Source organism: Embiotoca jacksoni, unplaced genomic scaffold (genome assembly GCF_022577435.1).
Source record: "Embiotoca jacksoni isolate LCO1_2020_lvr unplaced genomic scaffold, fEmbJac1.0.p SCAF_12, whole genome shotgun sequence".
Classification (NCBI taxonomy): domain Eukaryota; kingdom Metazoa; phylum Chordata; class Actinopteri; family Embiotocidae; genus Embiotoca; species Embiotoca jacksoni.
In genome coordinates, this window is record NW_027185252.1 from 15,412,648 (window position 1) to 15,435,221 (window position 22,574).

At 43.3% G+C, this 22,574-nt stretch overlaps 1 protein-coding gene across 3 annotated transcripts in view; it reads right to left on the reverse strand.

Annotated features, from left to right (window-relative positions):
• sipa1l2 (signal induced proliferation associated 1 like 2) overlaps positions 1-22,574 on the reverse strand; it is an 80,009-nt gene that overhangs the window by 38,182 nt on the left and 19,253 nt on the right. For all 3 annotated transcript variants that reach the window (XM_069145057.1, XM_069145059.1, XM_069145058.1), the window contains exons 2-6: positions 11,653-13,474; positions 7,903-8,036; positions 6,546-6,734; positions 1,749-1,923; positions 1,420-1,523 (exon numbers count right to left, since the gene is read on the reverse strand). In XM_069145057.1, the coding sequence (XP_069001158.1) occupies positions 1,420-1,523; positions 1,749-1,923; positions 6,546-6,734; positions 7,903-8,036; positions 11,653-13,204 (2,154 nt within the window). In that variant the 5' untranslated portion in view covers positions 13,205-13,474. The remainder of the gene's footprint in view (positions 1-1,419; positions 1,524-1,748; positions 1,924-6,545; positions 6,735-7,902; positions 8,037-11,652; positions 13,475-22,574) is intronic.

A 22,574-nucleotide genomic window follows, 5' to 3' on the forward strand; every position in this document is an offset into this window, starting at 1 on the left:
AAAAATACATTCTTTGTTCAAGATTAAGATTAGAGTGAGACCAGGTGAGGTTTTCTGAATAAAGGTCTGTGTAGCAGAGATAAGAATAACAGAGGCAGTCAAACTGACTCCGCAGCTATACAGACATATCTATCTCAACTTCGTAAACATTTGCTAATATCAGCAAAGATAAGATGCCAGTCAATACCAGACCAGGTGACGTTTAGCACCAAACCTTTTTCTACACTGACTTTCTATTCCTCATGATTTCAATTTCTTATTTGTGACTGGATGATTGTGTTACTTCTTCAAATGTTGCACAGTCTAGTTTCAGGTTTTTGTTTAGTCATTTTGGATCAAACCCTAAAATCACAGCATCGTTTTTGACAAAAATCACAATTAGTGCAAATTCATTTTCCCTTGTTTTGAGAATTTTAGGATCTCTGCAACCCAACTGACTGTAGAATCTGTACCAGCATCACAGGATGGAAACCAATCTTTTGAGTTAGCTTGCACATTTAATGTGCTCCATGGCTCCATGTTTGGATGCTGAACAAAAACCGTCTAAAAAACAGGATAAAGAGCTAGAAATAGATAGAATCACCTCACCTAATTTAGGACTTTTAGGAGAAGGAGACATACTTGCCCAAACCCAATTCATACTAGTTGTATTGTTTGATTGTGGAGAAAGTTAACCTCATTCTGTGTGGTATGAGGTTGTCAGTGAGGGTCAGCGAGAGCCAAGCAGGATTGGAGGGTACACAGAGGTGAATTGGAAAGGATGAAGGGATGAGTGGGGCAAGCTCTGCCTAGAAACACTGAAAGATTACCAGCAGGGATTAAATCAAACTATTCCACTTCATGAAATGCTGTAAGAGAAAAGAAAAGAGAAAGAGCCCACCCCCAAATCCTGCCAATCACACCTTTTAGAGGCACTTAATAGATCGGGTCTCTGCTGTGTTTCTCTGCCCTATTCTTCCTTCGGTATATTTGCGGGTAATATCGCTACAGGTTTGTACCTACAGGTTGTATTATGGGCTCAAAAAGTACTTCCATACAAGTAGTGCACACTAACATGGTGAACCTCTGTATTCTCGTCTTTATCGGTCCGTCCACCACCACATCCACTTAATTCCACTTGTTAGCGCAGACACAGAGGCCCATCTAATACCACGCCAGGTCCAGCCCCTGGGGATGCATTGATTAAAATCCTACTATGGGGTACCGTCACCATGGTAATGCTCATGCTTTCAACTGATAGGTCATTACCGTGGCGAAATGAGTCTCTGGGGAAGACTGGCAGGAGTCGGGATTGAAGATATCCTAAAAGGAAGCTGCTCAGGGACTTATTATAACCATTAGACGCCGGCTTACCACACAGAAGAGCAAATATGGTGGCCTGCTGTCGGGGATAGAGCGTGAAGCGTCCAGTTTACTGACCTGCTGTCGGTTGTTGGGCGTGTAGGGGAGCATGGTGGACACGTGAAACATCAGCTCGTAGTCCTTATAGGTCGTGTAAAGAGAGTGTGTACCGGTAGAGTCGGCTGTAAGAGAGGACAGGGCGTTCAGGGTCTCGGGTCTCATATCAAAAGGTCAGTTAGATAATCTGATGACGTAATTGAAAGGAAAATCATGATTGAAGATGCACAACAGCCCCCCAAAAAGCAATATGCAACATAGCAGAGCATCTGCACTCAGCAGATTGAGGAGTGTGTGGGCTTGCACTTTGTGAATGTTTAGTTTGGTGTGTGATGTGTGTTTTATCTCACTCTTGTTATCCAGCTGAGCTCTGTACTTGGTGAAGCCTTTGAGGCGCACCCTCTGGCCGAGCAGATCCAAGAACTCCTCCAGCGCCGGTCCAGCACTCTCGTTGTTGTACATCTCTTCCTCCGTGCTCTGGCCCGCCTTGCAGTAAAGCACTCCCACCTTGTGCTGGAAGCTCAGCTGCAACGAGGAACGTACACGGACACTCAGCGAGTAAGTATAATTTCCTGTCGCTGTTATGTATCACATACACCACACTCATACGTACTGTTCATTATGCACTCACAGCGTGCGAGTGCCCACTTTCCATCATGTCGCAGCTAATGTGAAGGCCTTCATAACCCTTCTAGGAGAGAGCTGAAATCCCCTTTTGTGAAGCCAGGCTATGAACTCCTAGGAGCGCCGAGCACTGCATAAATCAAGCCGAGCTATTAGCTGCTACTTAAAAGCAGCTGTGGAGCAACAAGGGAGTGAATTACAGACATATAATAGAATAGCCTTAGTCCATGGCAGAACACTGCATAAGCTGCCAGCAATAGCATTTTAAGCCTTCCTTAAAGACCTCCTCTTTAAGCAATACTTTGGTTTGATAAGTAAGCTCTTATTGTAGCAGTAAAATACTAGTAAGAGGCACCGAATGGCTCAAATTATACTCTCCGTTCAGTCATTGTTGGACAAAGATGTCACAATACATATATGTGTGTCTTATTCACAAAGAGTATTCATAGTCATAGAAAAGAAAGCCAAATCTCACAGGTTTTTACCACAAGCTTTAATATTTTGCAGAAATGACAGGTTTGATATGAACTTGTCTCCTGGAGAGACAGGAAGACATAAAACATCTGCAGTGATTCTTCTTGCGCCGTGAGCGTGAGAGCCCTCTCTACCAACATGAATCTTTTATGGCGTCTTGATGCCGGCCAAGAAAAAGAATCAAAAGGGGAGGGGGAAAGAAAAATGCATGAAAGAAAACATCCCCCTTTGTTTGACACCTGTAACCCGGTATTCATAGCTGCACTTTTATCTTGACCCAGGGTCAATGTGTCAGCACGGCTGGGCGGAAAACTCTCTCTGAATGTGAAAGCAACCAAATGGTCTAAATATGGTAACAAATTGGAATTGTCTTTTTCCACCGTTACAGGTTATCAGCTCCCGGTGAGCTCCTGACACTGTTGTCATGGTGACTTCCTCTATCAGGCAGCCTGCCCTGCACTAAAGCTCCTGTGGTGACAGAAAGCTATTATACCATCAAGCCCAGTGGAAATGGCATGATGTGCAATGATGTGGTCTTCTATTTTTGATCCGGTATTATATGGACTCACTTAACCTTCTGCTCCTCTTAACAGGCCGGCCAACGGCGAGGACAAGCACAGTGTCCCTTTGGTGTGAATTTGAAAAGTGCAAACACATCAGGACACATAACACATATAAATATTAGAAGTGTCCTGAGGTGAAGCTCATTGTGTAACTAGCTTTGAGGACTTTTTTTTGGTGGCATCAGCGTCAGCCTTTAAAGAAACAGTTATTTAATGGATCCAGACAAAAATCTGTGCATAGAAAGCAGTTATCTTTCCCTTTCCTCGACATTCCTCTCGCTCTATCGGTCTGGAGCTGCAGGGTGTTAAAAAACGTAGACTCGCTCTTTCTTTTAGATACTTATTGAGATGAGAGAGAAATGAGGACAATGTTCCCTCTGGAGGGCTCTGAGATGCACCTGAGGGACACAGCAATGTCCTAACACGACATGCCACACTGCTGTGACATCTGTCTGCACTGCAGTGTCCTATTGCAGCAAAATATCCAAAACATGGCTCCATTACACAAACATCTACAATGTTTTTTTAGGGCTGACGTGTTTAAATTTAGCTGCAGAAATATTTATATAAAAAAAGAGGAACATCCTGGTCTCCGCATTAATTCAGCAACTTCCTCTACTTTCACTATAATGACAGGGGATTGATTTACATCTGGGATAGGTGATTTCTTTGTTGCACTGCAATAACAGCCACAGTAGGAGGTAGATTGTTCTCTTGAACTTGTGGAACAAATCACATTTAACTTATACTCCCTAAGCCTGAGTTGTACTTGAGAGTTGAGCTGTCGCTGTGGGCATCAGGAGATTAATTCATGGACCTGCGAAGGCTGTTCTTGTTGACCATTTCGAGACTGCTGGAAAACTTGAACGCAAAATGCCCGGCACTCTGTCTTTGTTTATGTTATAAAATGAGAGCAAAGCAGATATGCTTTCTAGGTTAGGAAGACGGTAATTTGTTCAACATTCCTGAAAGGGAAAGATTAGTGGCCTTTCTTTGACTTCCTTGATGATGTCTTTGATTTCACAAAAACACTATTTCATTTGATTACATTTGCAGACACCTGCGGGCCAGCCTTCTCTGGTTTACACACAGTCTTTATTATCAAGAATAATTAATTTAAGTGGAAAATGACATTTTTAATTTAAAAACTGATAAACAGTTTTCATTAAACATGAATTCTGTCATTTTACAGATTTTAGACTTCAGATGGAAAAGATAAATACACATTTAAAATCAATGGCTTTTTTTAGAAAAATATATTTTATCACCTAATATCACATCTCATAAATCTGATTAACTGCCCAATGCTTTTTCCAGTGCACCTGCACACACTGATCTGAAATACATTTCCATGTGCTCTGTTTTCTTCTTACATCTACGGCCATTACAGTGCAATCCACACTCCTGTTTTCTGGGATGTTTTCTCTGTTGAACTGATCATGAGGATATTACAAAGGCCGTCTCGCTCCAGGATACTTTCACTCACTCTGTAAGCTTTCTGTTCGCACCCGCAGAAGTTGCTTAATACACAAACACACTCAAGTACCAAAAAAAGGGCTAACGTCTCCTAAGTAGTGCTTACATCCACACAACTCCTCAGATAAAGACAAAACAGTTTTAGCAGATGACGGCGCTGCAGATCTTCCTCTCCAATATTAGCTTCCACACATAAACACATCAGAGGGCCAGTCAAAGTCCAGCTTGGTTAAAAAGCAGATTAAGGGGTGCTTGACATCAAACATTTGCACTGCATACATAACATTAATGATTAAAACAGGAGTGTACAAAAATACCGATGTCCAAATATAAAACTGGCTTCCGCTGGGTGTTCGGTTTGAGGTCTATGAGGAGGAGTGCCAGTTGGACAAGCTTTAAGCCCCACTTAGGCGTTGGGCAGTCCTCCTCTGAGAGAACTTTCTTAGATTATTTGATTGCTTTTTTTTCTCCCTCCTGTTTGTAAATTTCAGTCTTGTATCAAAGTCTGTATCTGCAGACAGACTCTCATACCAAAGGCAGTGCGTTGCATTGCAGGTGAACAAACGCCTCCTTTTAGATCTGGCAGGAAGAACTTGTCCAAAGCACTTACTTAAAGTTACTTTGCCATAATTGGACTCACAAAGTCTGCCATCCTGAGTGCCTCTAACTCGCTTTGGAGGGGACACTACACTGCTCTTGTTTATGTGTGTAACAAAATCCTAACATTCAGGAGGGACATGGCTGACACTTTCTATTATAAGAGCCTTTCCCCTGTCAATTGGAAGGATGGGCGCATGCTAACGAATGTAATTAAACTAATAAGCAGCCAATTCTCTGATAGCAAAAACAAGCAATACACCACTGGTCTGATCCTTCCACTCTCCTTTCTGTCTTACAGTTTCATTAGATAATAAATTAAAAAGGCCTTGAGATCGCACAATGAATCTCTCTGACACCTGTGATTATAGAGAGCCTATATCACTATCTGCAATTTTACTTAAAGAGAGATAATCCAAGATGACACCTTCAGCCATCTCGGCAGAATACCAAATCACCTGCTCTCAGTCGAAGTAAGATGTCAAAAGGGGGGTACTTTAGCTTGTGTCTGAGTATCCTATCAGCGGAACAAGTGTGTCAAAAAAAAAAAAGTCGATACCGGCTTCAGAGAGTGCGGGATTTCCATTGATCCTATTTCAGTGTGATATTGTGTGTCGTATGCCTCCTCCCGGGACCCTGTGTTATCTATCTGTAATAAGCAGCCCTCATGTGGGACAAAAGTATCTGCTATCTGAAGTTAATCCTTCCTCAGTTTCCCTCCCCAAGTGACGCAAATGTCTGAAAGAGAGACAGTTATACCTTAAACATTAAAGCCTTACATTAACATTAATATCAGTCGTTTGATTGAACACATTGTTCCTAGTACTGACATGTTACACTGATGGCCTAAAACTGGAAAATCTTTGAAGAGGGAATGAACTATAACTGCACCCTCCATAAAGGAATTTTTTCTTTTTTCTTTTCAAGAGTTATATGAAAAGATACCACTCTCGAATCTGCTGATTAAATATTTTAGAATAAACCGGCAGTTGGCTTTAATGCTTAGCTTAGCATGAAGAGCACCACTAAGTTCCCTAATTAACATGCTACATCTTGCACGCTCTATTGGTACAAAAAGCAAAGTATAACACAAATTAGTGATTTTACGAGGGTGGATGCACAATTTCGGATGCAGTGACTTGCTGTAGTGCTGGTTGACCAGACTCTGTGGCGAGCCATTGTGTAACAGTCCTGCACATGACCTCCCATATAGCCAAAAATGGTAGTTTTACACATTGGCTTCCATCCAAAAAACAAATCTATATATTTCCCAAAATAACTAAATATTCCTTTTACACCTGCTTGACAAAATTAAGCCACGCGAGTGCTGTAAGATCATCATCAGCAGCAGCAGTAAGAATGTGGTAGTACTCGAAACCTTGACCCCAAGAGAACATCTCGTGCTGTACTCACCCCTTGCTCGTCCAGCTTGAGGAGCTGCTCCGGGACCTTGGGAGAGTTGAGGGCCAGCCTCAGACATTGGATATTCAGCTCAGGGATGACGTATTCAAGCACTTCTTTAAGCGGCAGGCCACGGGCCGTCCCGTGTCGCGCCGTGGATGGAATGGCGTCCTCCAGGATGGCTCCACGCAGGGTGGTCAGCTGACAGGAAACAACAGATCAGTGGAGTTAACTGTCTGCAATGTGTTGTATAACATCCTACTTGAACAATGTGTTACGGTGAGGTCTGCATATGTTCTCATATGCTGACTTATGATTGAGGGCAATGGCTCGGTTATGACTCCAGTGGATAGCGTTAGGTGCTCACATTATAAATAATTGAGAGGCTAACTGAGTGCTTGATGTTAAGTGTTTTTTTTATGATTAAGACCATTAATGTGCCAGTAAAATAAACAGCTTACAAACACCCACTCTGGAGCCCTGTGTTGTTGTTTGAAACATTACAGACACATTCACATACATCGAATAAATCCAATTTCAATCCGCGTAGCCTGTGGACACGAGTGTCAGCAGTCAATGGATGTCCGACAGAGAGGCTTTCTGAAAAGCAGATTATTTAACAGACTTAGAGGGAAAGGGAGAGTGAGAGCGGGACAGAGATGCAGAGAGCGCGCCGAGGCTAAATAATGGGAGTACATGCAAATAGACGCTCCAGTGGTTGGGGAGTTAAGACACTGTCTGCGTGCTACTTGCAGGGCTACCATGACCCAGATACATTGTTTTTTCGTGGGAGTGGTGCTTCAAACCAAGAATGGTGCTGGATATCAGTGACATTTCCCTGCCTGACGCATCTGTTGCACCTGAATTATTCAGTGAATGAGATCAACCAGCATCAATCAAGTAGCGCTTTCGGTACCACCAGGGACACTGAGGCTATGTATCTCAGTTTGCGGATTAATCATGTTGTGCGTAATTATGTGTGTGTGCGTGTTTGTGTGACAGTGTGAGCGAACGAGGACGGTCCCACCAACTCCGACAGACTGTGTCAGTGTCTGCACGACTGGCCAAGTGAATCACAAGTGGCACAGAAATCAGTGGACACATTAGGATGCTCGGAGCAGATTTTAGAAGGAGGCCTCCTTGTTTTAAGGGGTACTGAAGCATTCCTGGACTCTTGTACTGCTTAACTGAGCACTAAGCTGAGGAAACGTAACGTGTCTTGCTGAATGCAATATATGAGAAATATGAAATATCGATGTTCCTGCAGATTAACACTGCTTTGATAGAGCGACAAGTCATGTCGGGTTCTCCTGCCGTGCATCCATAATACATGTAGAGGAAAAAGGGCATGTCAGTGTATCACAGTTACCTGGCTGGTTCTGAAGGTGACCCGATAGTTGTACTGCATTCCTTCTTTCTCCTTCCCTTCATCCAGCTTCTCCCTGCGGACGCTGACTGCCACAGGTCCCAGATTGTCATCGACCCCAAAATAGTTTTGATGCTCTGAGGACAAAGCAAGAAAGATCAGAATTACACAAGCTCTGAATTAATTGTTGACATCAACTTCACTTAATTGACAAAAAAAAAATCTATAACCTTGATCAGATCTTAATCAAATCACTGATTTTGCTTCAGCAGAATATTAGTTTATATTATCGAGTCCCCATATTTATTTAATCACATAAACACTCTGTGTATTGACCATGGCCGAGCTCTGACGTTGCTTACAGAGAGCAGCAGGGATCCAGCGTAAATTCAAAATTGATTGAGTTTGGGATTTGGGATATCTGACTTGTCGTTGTAGCGGTGGGAATTAAAAAGTAAAAAAAATTAAATATACAGGCCAGAAAACTGTGACCCCATCTGACCCAGATAAGGTAGGTAGGTAGGTATTTACTTTATTAATCCCCGAGGGGAATTTTTTTTCGCTACAGCAGCATACAGAAGCATAATCCACACAGCGGTATGTTTAGCACTATACAGACGCATGCAGAACAGAGTATCATTACAGACTTTAACAATGTCTTCTTCAATATAATTAATGATGGATTTCGGACTATAATAATACATTTGGTCAAAATGTATTAAAAAAAAATGTATGTCAGTTTTTCATTCTGCAGTGAAGCATTTATGATCTCTACCCATGCAAACCTGAAATCCACTGACCTTCAGGATGACCAGAGCATAAGAAATTATTTTTTAGGACTCTCAATTGACACACGACTCACGATACAACAGACACCTATTTAGCCTCTGACTCTATAGCAAACCTAGGATTTATAATTATACTACAATGAAATAATTCAACAGTTAAGCTTTAGCGTTTGTTTTAATGGCTTATTGGTTTGCATATTATGTAAATGACTGTGTAGGGTGAAAATACATTTGAGGTGAGACAGAAAAGTTTCCTGGCTACATTGAAACCCAGGTCAATATGGTTCCACTGCGCTGTGGACATTAAACCACAGAGCCACCATGATGTCCCCTCTGTCCAGGAGGTTTTTGTCCACCAATTTAACATACTTTATACAATTTGTAAGGCGATCTGAACAATTTACAAAGTAATTTTAATAAATAATAAAAAAAAAATTATAAATATTATCTCAGTTTCAGGGAGGGCCTGAAGATATTGGTGGTCAGTAAATCCATTACTCCAACAATTCAATCAGGGACGGGTTATGTAAACAGTTACAGGCCAGACTGCCATGGGATTAATATATTTGATAACGTGTGCTCCCTGAAAAATTATTTTGGTGACCCCTCAGAATTTTCTCTTTTGATCTATGACGGTTTATCGCACACACACGCACACGCACGCACACGCACACACGCACCTTTCCAGTGAGCACAAAAATGACAAAATATGACGGGCAGATAGTCATTACATTTCTCTGCCACCTTTGTACCCCCTGAAGGATGAATACTTTTGAATTTGTTGACACTCAATGATGCTTTGCTCTTTTGACAGCCTGAGGTCTGGATGTTAATTTGAATAGTAAATTTATAATAATCTGATGGTCAGATTGCCATGAAATTTACTGATTATACTGATGCTCCTGAGAGGATGAAGTGTTTCAGCATATTTCTGGTCAGGCTGTTGTTTGTTCTTTCCAGCAGTTTATACTGTGTGATGTAATGAAAAATTCAGTGACCACGATGGTGGTTACTGGCAGGGCTTCAGACATTTGTCAGTAGTAAGCATTTTAAAAACCTACGGTCCTAATTTCTGTGTTGACATAAATAGTGTTTTTTGTAACTGTGTGTGTGAGGACACACATCGTGGTGCCTTGAGTAAACACTCCCTAATCCAAGTTAAAGCCAGGTAGAAAGACCTGGATTCAGCAGACAACAAAAGAATAACCTCAGCAGGGAACCAATGCACTGACATTGCCAGGGAGATTTCTCTTGAAGTTTAAATACTGCATCCATGCCACGTAGTGCTTGCAGTGTAAAATACGCTGCTTCTTGTCACTGTGGCATCAATGGCGGGGCAAAGCGCGCATCGGCATGAATAATAAATTCACGGTATGGAGGCAAAGGGGGGTTAACTGTCTGAAGAATGCATGGATTGTCAAGGACGGTGGACTGAGGGGAAGTGCTCTGTGAGGCGCAGGGTCAAATGGTGGTAGGAAGGCTGTCTAGCACAGGAGGCCACGAGGCACCCAAATACTGACAGCACAGTGAGCGAGACATCGTTGACTGTGGAGGAAAGCTTTTTGTCAACGCGTTTCTTCAACGGGTCACTGGTGCTCATCACATGGTGTTGACAATTTGCCAAAGGTTGCAAAATGGATGGCTTTGACTGGCGTGTTAAATAATGATGCTTCACTGTCTTCCTGCCAGTCCTCAGTGCAAAAATATCTTTAAAATCTCTAAAAAGTCCTACAATAAATCCTCTAAATTTTATTTCAGGTATCCTATCTTACCATCTATTGCATATTTTAATGTGGAGGAAATGTTGTGTCCACTCGGGCAGCCTGAGGAGAAACACTCCGGTTGCTAAGGGAAGAAGGGCTTTAGGCAATCAATTGGATCAATACACGGCACAGGTTGATAAAAGCTTGTCGTAAAGTGGTGACACACAGCCATGTTTGTGTGAGTGTGTGTTTGCGGTGAAGCACAGGTCATGACAGACCTGTCGATGCAATAAAACACCTCGTGAAAAAAGGGCAAGGCCTCAATCCACATGCTGTGAAAAAAGCATCTTCTGTAAAAGTTTGAACATTAAAATGAAATATGACAACAAGGCCTTGCAGTTACACATTAGCCTGCAAAATGAGGTTAAATAGAAAATATAATAGCGCCAGTTTTAGGGTGAGTAGAGAGTGAGGCAACATTTCACAGTAAATGATCATCAGAGTGAGCTCAAAGGTACATTCAAATATACTGTAAGTTGAGCCTCGACTGGAGTTAAACACCGTCACACCACAGAATATTTTAATACCGAATATCTTTTTGAAGAAGTTCAGGCATCTCTGAGTGTGAAAGGTGAAGCAGCTGTTTTCTGGGGGGGATTTAAGGAGGGGTAATCCAATCTGCTGAGAGCAGCCAGTACAGACGGTGCAGACAGTGAGAAAAACAGATATGTATAATGTGGCGATGAGTCTGGGTCGGCACGGTATTTCCAGCATCAATCACAAAGGTGTTTTAATGAGGAGAGCTGGGACCTTGGCGTAGTTCTGCTGACCCTAAAGTTTCATAAGAAGTATCCTCACACCCCCGCGGTCCCCACGGGGAACAGCTGCAGCACAACCTCTGCCTCACCTCTCTCTTCTCACATGTCTAATCAGAGCCTCTCGGCAGGGTTCGGGCTAATATCACAGAGAGGACATGACCGCTCATCTGCCGAGGAAGTGAAACACACACCCTCGCACCCAACACAAGACTGCTATTGTTCTGGACCTTATTACATGTGGTCCTACAAAAATAACTGGGCCGTCATTTCTGACCCTATGAGCGGACTGTTCCAGTTGGGAACTCTTACAGGCCATTTTGAATGGCCTTGTTTCAAGGAAATGGATTTGGCCTGGATAGTTTAATAAACACAGCCACCCAGATTTCACTGCATCATATCCGCTGTAAACTCAAAACGAATGCATTTATCATTAGCGTTATTTACCTCTCCCGTAGAAGTATTTGTGGTAGTAGTATGCTCCAAGGTCGATGTGCTCAATGATGTAGCGTTTGACCTTCTCCCTGTGGATTGGCTGGTTTTCTCGAGGAACCTCCAGGACAGAGACTCCCGCGTTGGTGCAGTGGGAACTTAGAGAAGACTCAAAGGAGCAGCTCTCTGACATACCACTGTAGTTGGCACTGTTGGCTCTGGAGAGGGAGATCTTTCGCTCACCCTCACCGCCGATCTCATTGCGAAAGTGTGGACAGTTCAACGCTAAGCTGTTGCTCTTCCCGTCTCCATCGTCTGCGTCCAGGTTCTCCTTGGGGTTCAAGTCCTCCCTGCTGCCCAGTGGAGACTCAAACATAGGGGGATTTCCACTGCTACATCCTGCTGCTCCACCATCTGCCCCGGCCCCCGCCCCAGGTCCAGGTCCAGGTGCAGGTGCAGGTGCAGGCGCAGGCGCAGGTCCAGGTCCGGAAACTCCAATAGCTCCAGGTCCAATTCCAGCTGAGGCAGCTGAAGCCCCAGTGGTAGTGTTCTTCCTCTGGCTCAGGTTAGCTCTGCTCGCTACCGCCTCACTGATGTTAAAAAGAACGCTTTGGACGTCATAGTGGGCGAAGCATTTTTGGAAGCTGAGCGGCCTCCGGTCATCCTCTATTGAGAGCCGCAGTGCGTCACTCTCACTCTTAATGGTCCGCAGTTTCCTGAACAGAGACGTTTCAGATGACTCCGACTTAAGACGCCTCATGAAGGACTTCTCCCGTTCCCGGCTGTAGAGGACCGAGTTGTCTATGTAATCATAGCCTGGAATGTGGACTATCTCACCCCTGGCGATTTGGGCCGCTGTCTGCAGGCTGGGGGAGAGCGAGGCGTCACAGCGCAACAACTCTGGGAAACCCAAAGGTGGTATGCTACGGTGGTCCATGGTGTCCACTCGGTAGCCCCTCAGCATGGTGAAGAAGCCATCACTACTCAGGCCCTGACGGTCGATGGAGGATGTGCTTCCGTACTCACGGTGCAGAGAGGCTCCAGTGTTTGGGTTGACAGCGTTCTGGTCCATTATGTCCTCAGAGTCAATGTCACTTATGGTGACATCGCTGTTGCTACGTTGACGGATAGGGTGGAGACCCTTGAGCGGGGAGTGGCTGAGAAGGTCACTCAGTGTGTATTTGTTTGTGTAGTCCACCTCCAGACAGACCGCCTCGCCTTGCTCCAGTATTTCCACAGTATGTTCCTGCTGGCCATTCTGAAATATTGGTATCACACTCTGGTAGTTCGGTGAAGGCCGTCCGTCCCATCCATCTTTCCTTGGCGGCCATTCTGTCACCCGGGCCCTGACACCCATTTTAGGCATGGCTGGAGTACCATTTGTTTTGCCTGCACCATCAGGTTTCCCCTGCATGCCGGAGGCTGGTGGTCCCATGCTACCATTCAGGGCTTTGAGTTTCCTGCTGAATAGCTCCTCAGACTGCATGGCTCTGGAGTATTCTTCTGGGCCTCCCACAATTCCCACAAGGTTTGATTTGTTATCTGTCACAGGGCTCAAAATACTCATATCCTGCTGGCAGACTCCTTGAAGAGCAGACTTTCAGGACCCTTCTTCATTACATCATGTGATTTGCTCACTGGCGAGCAGAGGAGGAGCCTCTTTCCTGAGTCAATGAAGCAGCCGTCGTCATAACTCACAGAAGGCGAGTGGCATGACAATCGACACACAGCATTTGGAAGTCAAGGACAAGTGTCTGAGGAGCGCCGAGGCACAGCGGAGTGGAGTCTTTCCTCACAGCGTGCCGCCAATGCAGAACGACAGCTGTACGAGTCTGATCTGTGGCACGGAGACAAAAACACAGGAGAAAATGTTGAGCACACAGCGAGTGGGTTAAAACAGACATTTTCATTAAAAACACAAGAAAAGACGCTTGTAATCCTCAAAATGACTCCGAAACATGCCACATTAAGTTCAGCTGCAAAAATGATCATACTGCTGACCTAAATTGTCAGTGCCCTGTTATCTTGTCATAAACCTTCACCAGGGGGTATGTCGGGATGTATTAGTTTTTGAAAATATGTAGAGAATATCACCAAATACGGCTAATTAGTGTATTTGGGAGGAGAGGATGCCATTACGGGTTTATAACAAGATAGATGTATATCTTTGTTGGTGCTTCCAGCCAGTGCCTAACAGATGGTGGTGAAGCAAATTACAGCAACAAGAGGCAGATGTTCGGCTAAATGTTCGCATGTACCGAGATCTGATCCAACCGCTTGCAGCATGATCAAGCCTGCAAATTATACAGGGGGGATAGCTTTGCATATTCAACACCAATTCCACTTTGCCTTTTTATCTGACAAAGTTAGTTGGTTAGGAGGAAAATTAAGAAGGACTTGATGAGGAAAAATTGGCTATAACAAATTAAATATATATGATAACAGCCAAAGCTCTCTTAAGGATGAAGTTGCAGTTTCTTCCACTGGTGTAACTTCAGAAGATAAAGTTTTCCCTGTCCCAGTTGTTCAGTTCTAACTTGTGGAAATACTAAACAGACAGTTTATATTCATTAACCTGAACATCTGAGGACGGAGAGAGAAAACACTAGCTGGCTCGTCCTTGAAAAGCAGCTTTGTTCCCTTCTGGGGATTTCAAATGTTAGATACACACACAAGCTGCAAACTCACATGGTTTCCATTTTTATCTACAAGTTATGTCCCTGCACATAAGCCACGAGTACACTCTTGTTAAACAGGCGCCCGGTTAGTCATGCCGACCCTTCTTCAACTGAGGAAAACAATTTGACATGAACAATGTAATAAAAAGATGCAAACAAAGACTGTACTGTACACTGCAGCGGTAGAGCAAAACTCCAAGAGGAAATGAGCAACTTTGGGAAAAACAAGCAGGTTCCTCTCATCGTTCTCATCCTGTCCTATAAGGTGTGTTGTAGGTCCTGCGGGGGGAAATGACTGCTGTGTCACACTGGATTTATCTACTCGAGCACTGAGGTCTGCCTGGAGGGCCACGCCACGCCACGCCACAGCAGAGACTGCGAGTCTTCCTACTTTGACCTAAATGCTTTTTTCTTGTTCTTCGGGGGTGCTGGTGGGCCTCATTTCTTCTGGGACTGCAATCACGTGAAAATACCAATGAGTTGTCAAGTAAACCCTCCACATCGCAGAGAACATGGCACCGAATTGCCGGTATTTGCTTCAGTGAAGATAATAAGCTCTGTTAAAGCTGCTCTCTTTGTAAGGTTTCATTGAGAACATGATAGATGAAGGTGGGCCCGGCGTCCCAGCGTTTGCCTCGGCGCTGTCCTCACGGCTTTTAAATGCGATAGCTTCGGCTTCCAGACAACTGTTTACATTTTTCTGTCATTTACTGTGAAGGAGGAGGATAAACTATTTTGGGAAGAAAATGTGGGCCACATCAAGATTAGCTGCAAGCCAGACAAGACCAAATACACTCGGGACGAGTTGGAAACATTTGAATAATAAAGTATTCACTTCTGCCTGGGCCAAATACAGGTTAATGCATGCATGACCCAAATGTGTAGGAATAGACTGGTAAAGGCAACTTCTCAGTTACATCTGCTACAAAACTAGCCACAGTCCTCTCTCTCTCCAGTTACAGACTAGTGTGGTTATGGACACAGCCTCATTAACATGGAGGAAAATGAATCACTGTATTTAACACGGGGCTTAGAGGGGACAGACAGACATTGTGTTGTGTCATGTGAATGCATAATGTTCAGAGGAGAGCTGTTGTGGAAAATATGTTTGTACGTTACCAATGGTAAATAATGAATAATGGAAGATGTGACTGGCTGCAGTGTAGTGAGGCAACTTATTTTCATGTCTGTGGTTTGATTTAATTAAATAAAACAATGAATCCTTAGTTACAAAAGTGAATTCTCTGGCACACGCACATTTGCGCGTGCACACACACACACACACACACACACACACACACACTCATTAAAAAGCACTAAATTACACAGTAACCAAGAGTGCAGACTGAATTTGGTAAAACAGCCTTGTATGTACCAAGCAGTAACCCAGAGTCACATAACCCACTGCTTTGTAAACTGCTGTTGGCATTTTGGCCTTTCACCATCTTATTTTTTATTTTGGAGCCACAAGTGACCATATCTGGAGGTGCTGGGGAGGTATAGGTCTTACTGAGAGCCTGAGGATATTATGTCCCCCCAGGTCTCCCAAACAAAACCCTCTTTCAGACTTAATATCTAATCAATTATGGAATTATTTTCAGAAGGAGTGAAATGAGCTAATGACACCATAATGACTTGTATAATTTTTTTTTTTTATTGGCTTTATATTTTATTAGAGAAGTTGACAGTTTTTTAATGGGAGTCTAGATTGGATTGGAGCCAGCCACTCGAGGCTCTCAAAGGTATTGCTATATGAGCCACTTCCACATTGGCTTCACTTTTCAGAGACTACAAATCCATGACTTAACAAGGAGAGAAGAAAAGGGACCTCTGCTGAATCCACTGCTTCAAACAAAAAATATGCATCACCTCAAGTCAACATTTGAGATATCCTGTGGCCAAAACAAATGTCCCTAAGTACTGCAGGTGTTCCCATATTTCTATTCTTGCTGCTGGACATGTATTTTAGACTTTCCTGGTCAACCAAAATTATTCCCAGATCTCCCTCCCAGCCATGACAGGAGGAAGACGTGACTGAAGCAGTCTGCTGACAAACACTCAAATGTCAACTGTTGATTGAACACTGTTTTTTCACACTCACAATTAGAGCAAGTGACAGCGAAATGTGCCACCTGCACAAACAGCTTAATCAATGGTACCACTCCAACAGAGGCTACCTACAGATGACTGAGAACAGGAAGAACAAAGAAAGTTGCATACTGCAATCTCAGTAACTGCATGACAGCGAAACAGCATGGATGACTTCTCACTGCTGCAGAAGATAGATGGCTGTAATGCTGTCAACACGCACGAACCCAGAAACCATCACAGCTGCATGTTTTAGTGCTGCTGCTTGGAGAAAACTACACGATGTCATCGCTTGAAATGCAAAACTGGAGAAACATCTAGTTAGATTTACTGATTTTATATGGTAATTTTTTCACTTATGTATGTAAGATAATACAAAAATTCGCCCAACTTCACCGGGCTTTTGGTTGATTTAAAAGCATATGTGAAGACCCTTGAAACAGTAAAAAAAAAAAAAAAAGTTACAAGACAGTCCAGTTTATTTTGAACAAGTGTTTTTTTTTTTTATTTGTTGACCTCGTTATTTATTATTTTTCTTGTTTATCTAAATCAACATTATTGTTTTTCTGTTGTTGTATTATACAATTGAACACTTGTCTGCATTGTTTGTATATTTCAATTTTGTTCAATAAAGTAAAAAAAAAAAGAAGAAGAAACATCCAGTTGGAAACCCAGCAATAAAAAAAACATGAAGTACATCATCAGTGCAAAAATTGTGTCCCTTAAAAGAACATTATATAAAAACAATTCAGCATCCCAGTTTTGCCTCAAAACTCGCAGCGTTAGTGACCACGTTGCAAAGGACAAACAGAAACAGGAGACTTGTGTGTTTATGTTCAGTCCGGCCTCTCTGTGTTTGTGTTGCTACAAGGGGTCGAAAAAAGGTGAGCTGGTCTTTATTTCATGTCGAGGACAGGACAGGATAAGCCCGAGAACACGGTGGTCTGCGTCTCTCCTTCCTTTCTTCTATCAGCGACTTTCCCTGTGACAGTGATTAATGAACACGGTTTGTACCACATCTCATTTGCCATCCAACCCCCCCTCCTCCTCCTCCTCCTCCCACACACACACACACACACACACACACACACACACACACACACACTTCCCTTCAACCAATGGAGAGAGTGCCACAAACTACTTGGTCAGCAGAATCTCTTCATCTGTGTGACCTGAAGGAGGCTGTTTTCTGTCCTTTCTTTTGTGGCTGTGGCGAGAGGCAGCAGATGGAGGGTGGGCTGTCTGCTTTACCAACAGCCCTCTGCTAACTGGAGTAATGCATCGCCATTATGAGTGTTTAAAGCACAAGGCCCGGTGAGCAGGGGGAAGGGATATGGAAGGCGAGATGGGAGAGAAAGAGAGGCCTAATTACAGTAATGAACTCATTTTCTGTCTCTGATGTTAGATGGTCTGTCTTTCATCTTGGTTCATCCAGAGAGGAGTGGCCCACCGCTTCTGCCAGGTCTTAAAATAATCCTCTGACATTGTGGCCTGATTAAAGGCCCGGCAGATATTAATACGCTGTCAGAAAAGTGACTATGTTCTGTCCACCGGCCTCAGATTAATTTTCTTCTTTCACTAATAGGTCATTTCACCAGAGCAGCACACAAGAGGTGACGTCAGCCAACTCGGACACACTGATTGTTGAGTTTCGGTTGCAGCTCTGCAAGCAATCCAAATGTTTACAGTTGTGGATTCATCTAACAGAGTCGTGTGGGTGCAGCGAGTGATACCCCGATCCTCAGCTACTTGAGCTGACAGTGAATACTACAAATTATTTTGCAAATGAGATTTATGGAAATTAAGTCATAATGCAAGGATGTTCTACAAAACAGCACTGCATACATTAGCACTGCCAGTTGCAAACACTTTTGTGTTAGGATTAATCCACTCAGAGCTGACAGCACTTCAGGAAATTAGGCACATACTTTATGCAGAAAAAAGCAGAGCTATGTCATTAGCCTTTAAAAATATTCTCCAGAGTAACGTCAGACTCTTTGCACGCCTGATGATGTTGGGAATAAGGTTAGTTTCTGGTGGCAGCGACCCTCTGAAAAAGTAAATGTGACATCCTGACGTGTCAGGCTTTAGGTTACCTTTAAAAATATTTTATGCTGCTTAATCTGGTGCGGCTGATCTTACACAGGTTTAGTAAATTGGGTGTTACAACTGCAGGAAGTCACACAAAATATCAAGATTTGCATATGCGTTGGACATCACAGGCACAATTTAGCTGTATGTTTCTGCCCGTGCTGACATTGTGCACAATTACTGAGTGTTATAATAACACCTTATTGTTTTAAAATTCAGTATAGTGCCAAAACTGAAGCGTGTTCCAGGTAGAAGGCACATGGCCTTCAAATGAGGTAATTACCTTCAAACTATGGTTTCACTTTCTTAAATTTCACATTTCACAAATATAAAATGCTCCACAGTGTCCAGGTTGCTGCACCTCAGGTCAAAGTCAAACATGTTTATTTAGCCCCAACCAAGCTGCCAGGCCACTCCGAGCCCCGGGGTGAACACAGGCCTGTGATTATGGCCAATTATCTTTAATAAAGCCTTGTGTAATTGAGCCATATTAATGCTCCTCTGTTCTGCGCAATCAGGAAGTAGTAGCTGGCCTCGTCCCCAAGATGCCCCGACCTCGAGAGCTGAGGCCAAGCCGTGATGCAGTCATCCTCTCTTCCCACAGCCAAATTAGGGTGCAGCGTAGGTTAGAGGCCAAGATGATTACACCAATTTTCTAGCTCATGGATTTCATCATATAGTCAGTCAGGCAACGTTAGAATAAGAAGCAGATTTACAACCTCATTTATTTTAGTTCTTTGCTACCTGCCTTTGACTGTTTTATGCCGAGAGGCAGCAGCCAGTCAGACATTTGGATGTGTCACACTGTTCTCATCATTAACGCGCAGGAAGGAAAAAAAAATCCGAGCGGAAAGCAAACAAACCTGAAGGCACGTTTCTTATGCTTCACTGCCCGCCATTTGATTCCTCAGTAAACGTACAATAAAAACAATGAATCTCATTCCATGTCACTCCACACTCAAATACAATCAAATCTGCACTGCACCCGCTGTTGGCTTTTCGCCCTCCGAGGAGTTGATTTAAAACAATGTGGGAGCTCTGCTTTCAATCCTATATTGTGAACAGCTGTTCCAACCTTGCGGTGGGGATGGGAGGGGTGTATGGGATGGTTTTAGGCAGGAAAGATATTAAATTCATCACACTTGCAGTAAGAGAAGGAGAAGGGGGTGTCTGCAACGAGAAACGGGCATCTCCAGTCTGGTGAAAACACTCGTTTCTGCTTCACTAGAGCGATTCTTTACCTTAACTGGGTTGCCGCAAAGGAGAATGAATAGGTTAAGAAGAGAAAGTGGTGGAGCGGCAAGAGAAAAAAAAACAGAGTGGGAGTTTTGCCAACCTTTCTCAGAGATTTGTGCAATTAAACCACAGAACCAATTAATTGGGCAATGTTATCCTTGAGAGTTCATTACTAGGGCCTGGGAAACCATCTTCCCCAAGTACCTCCATAACCAGAAAGGACTCTTGTAAAAGGGTGTTAAGATTGTGTTTGTGTGTGTGTGTGTGTGTGTGTGTACTGTTCACATGACTGAGGCTATGAAAGTATGGACCAAAGAAAACCAAACGCACTATTCAACTTCTCCCTCTTTCATCTGCTGCTCCCACAATTCAACCTCACAACAGGGAAGAATCTCCCACCAGCTGACATTCAAATTAGCACTGATGCTAAAGCCCTGCCATTAACGACCGGACCCACCCCTTCCTGTACACAGCAATAGCTCCCTGTATAACTGAGCTGGTAAGAACCCCAATCATCGAACTCCACCCTCTCTTATTGTGTTTAGACCACCAACCGAACACCCCGATGCGCCAATATTGCCTGCAGGGAGTAATGCTGAGATTTTAATGGCCAGTGTGAAAGGAGGGTCACACCCTCAGTGGGAGGTAAGGAAACCAATGAAATGAGTTCCAGCCAGCCGCCTTATCGAGACTGATATGTGGAAACTAACAGCAAACCACATCCAGCCTTGTTATCCTTTTAACATACTCACATGAATGAGAGTTTAATAACCAAAGAAGCTGCATCTTTATTTAGGTTAAGTGAGGTTGAGTAAGTAATAAGCTAAGTTAAAAAAAAAAATAATACTTCACTAGTGAGCTATTTGACAGCATCATCCATAAAAGAGGATATAGCTATGTGACTGTCACTAACCAAACAGACAAATTCATCCACCGGCTGCCCCTCTATCTTTCTCCTGACTGTCTGTCAGTCATTCTGAGCTCTGGCAGACTCAGTTTGAAATCAACTTTGACATGTCCTCAAAGGCTCGGGGTGTAACTGAAGGTCTATACTTTCATGCAAGAGGGTAGAAATCCTGACTTTTAATTTTAAATACATGCAGAAGCTCTAGCAGCACCCAGAAGATTGCATTAAACAGGAAGGAGAGGACAATTTAGACCCGGTCCTGGTGCTGTTTTACAACAACAGAAGAGCAGACAAGGAGATGTTTGTTCCCTAAATCCAAACTCAGAAGCAGAATGGAGAGGATTACTGTTTCCTAACAACACGGGAGAAGTACTTATCAGTGGTGGAACGTGTGCCAGCTACTTTGATGATGTGCCAAAATGAGTGACCCTTTTCATTTAAAAGCTTCTTCTGTTTATCCATGACAAATTGCCATTATAATGTGTTATAAAACCAATTTGTCACACTCGAAAAGCAATACACAAAAACACTCAGAGAAAGAAAACTTGGTGTAATTTAGTTAATTATGTGAGAAATGCATTGCACATGCTAAATCTTTGTGTTTAATGGATTTTATATTTGGACCATAATTCACTCATTGCTGCAGGCGACACCAGAGTGTAAACACACAACCAAGTATGTTGACATCAAAGTTGACATCCACAACAGTTAGAAATGTTTTGAATGAGACTTAATATTTCAACAAGTTTGTACTTGCCCACGGCAGATATCAAAGCTCAATGTCAGACTTCTTATTTGTTGCAAATCTGTCATATTGCCTGCAAGGACACATTTCTGTCTCTGAATGTACTATCAGCCCTGGTCTCTGCATCTTTTATTGCTCATCTGCCATCTCATCTCTCATTGACAGTCCGCATATGTGCACCGAGCAAAAATCTTCCACTGAAAAGCAGAGCATCAACTCATCACTGACATGATTCAATTTACCTGCCACTGCCCACAAACTGACAAACACGTGTGGCGAGCTCTTGCCAACACGACGATGGGCGTGACAGCAGTAGAGGAGACCAACAGAGATGTTACAAGAGAGGAGAGAGTGTATGTGTGTGTGTGTGTGTGTGTGTGTGTGTGTGTGTGTGTGTGTGTGTGTGTTGCATAGAGAGCAAGAGTCTGAGCCGAAGCAGCTTTTGCTGCAGCAAGAGACAATTAAGAGGCTTTTTGTTTGCATCTCGGAGCACACAGACATGAGTTGACCGAACAGCAGAAGAACAATCAGTAGAAAAGATAAAAAAAAAAAAAAAAAAAAAAAAAAAAAAAAGGAGGTCAGACTGCACGGAGTAAACATATACCCTCACCAACTCATCATCTCCCTCCTCCAGCTACAGGCCTCATAATGCAATTTTGGAAATGCCCACAACCTCTAATGCCCTGCCAGTGTTCCCGGTGTACAGATATGAGAAGCAAAGCGTATAAAGAAACACTGCAGTGACGGCCAGAGTCTAACCTCTGGCATGAGTGCTGCTTCAAAAGAACTCTCTTTATACTCTGTCTACATTTTGATCTTTATTAAACTCCTTTCACCTGCTTTACTTCTGGATGGAGACGACTAGACAAGAATCTCTGGAAAAAGGAAGTGGCTTCATACCAGAATAAGACTTCTATACTTCCACCGCGGCCTAGAAAAACTGGACAGCTTTCCGCAGATATGAAACAGACAACAGCTGGAATACAAGAGATATTTTTTGAGCTGCACCGTCTGACATGGGCTCCTGTGGCTGCGGCTCTAACCCGAGGTCACTGCCCTCCAACAGTCTTCTCACCACACCTCATCTGTCTACAGTTCTGTTCTCACGCATGAAATTAAACAAAAGATAACCGTTTGCTTTGCCGGGAGCTTTGTGGTTTTGGACCGGTGCTTATTTCGAGACGTGGTCTTA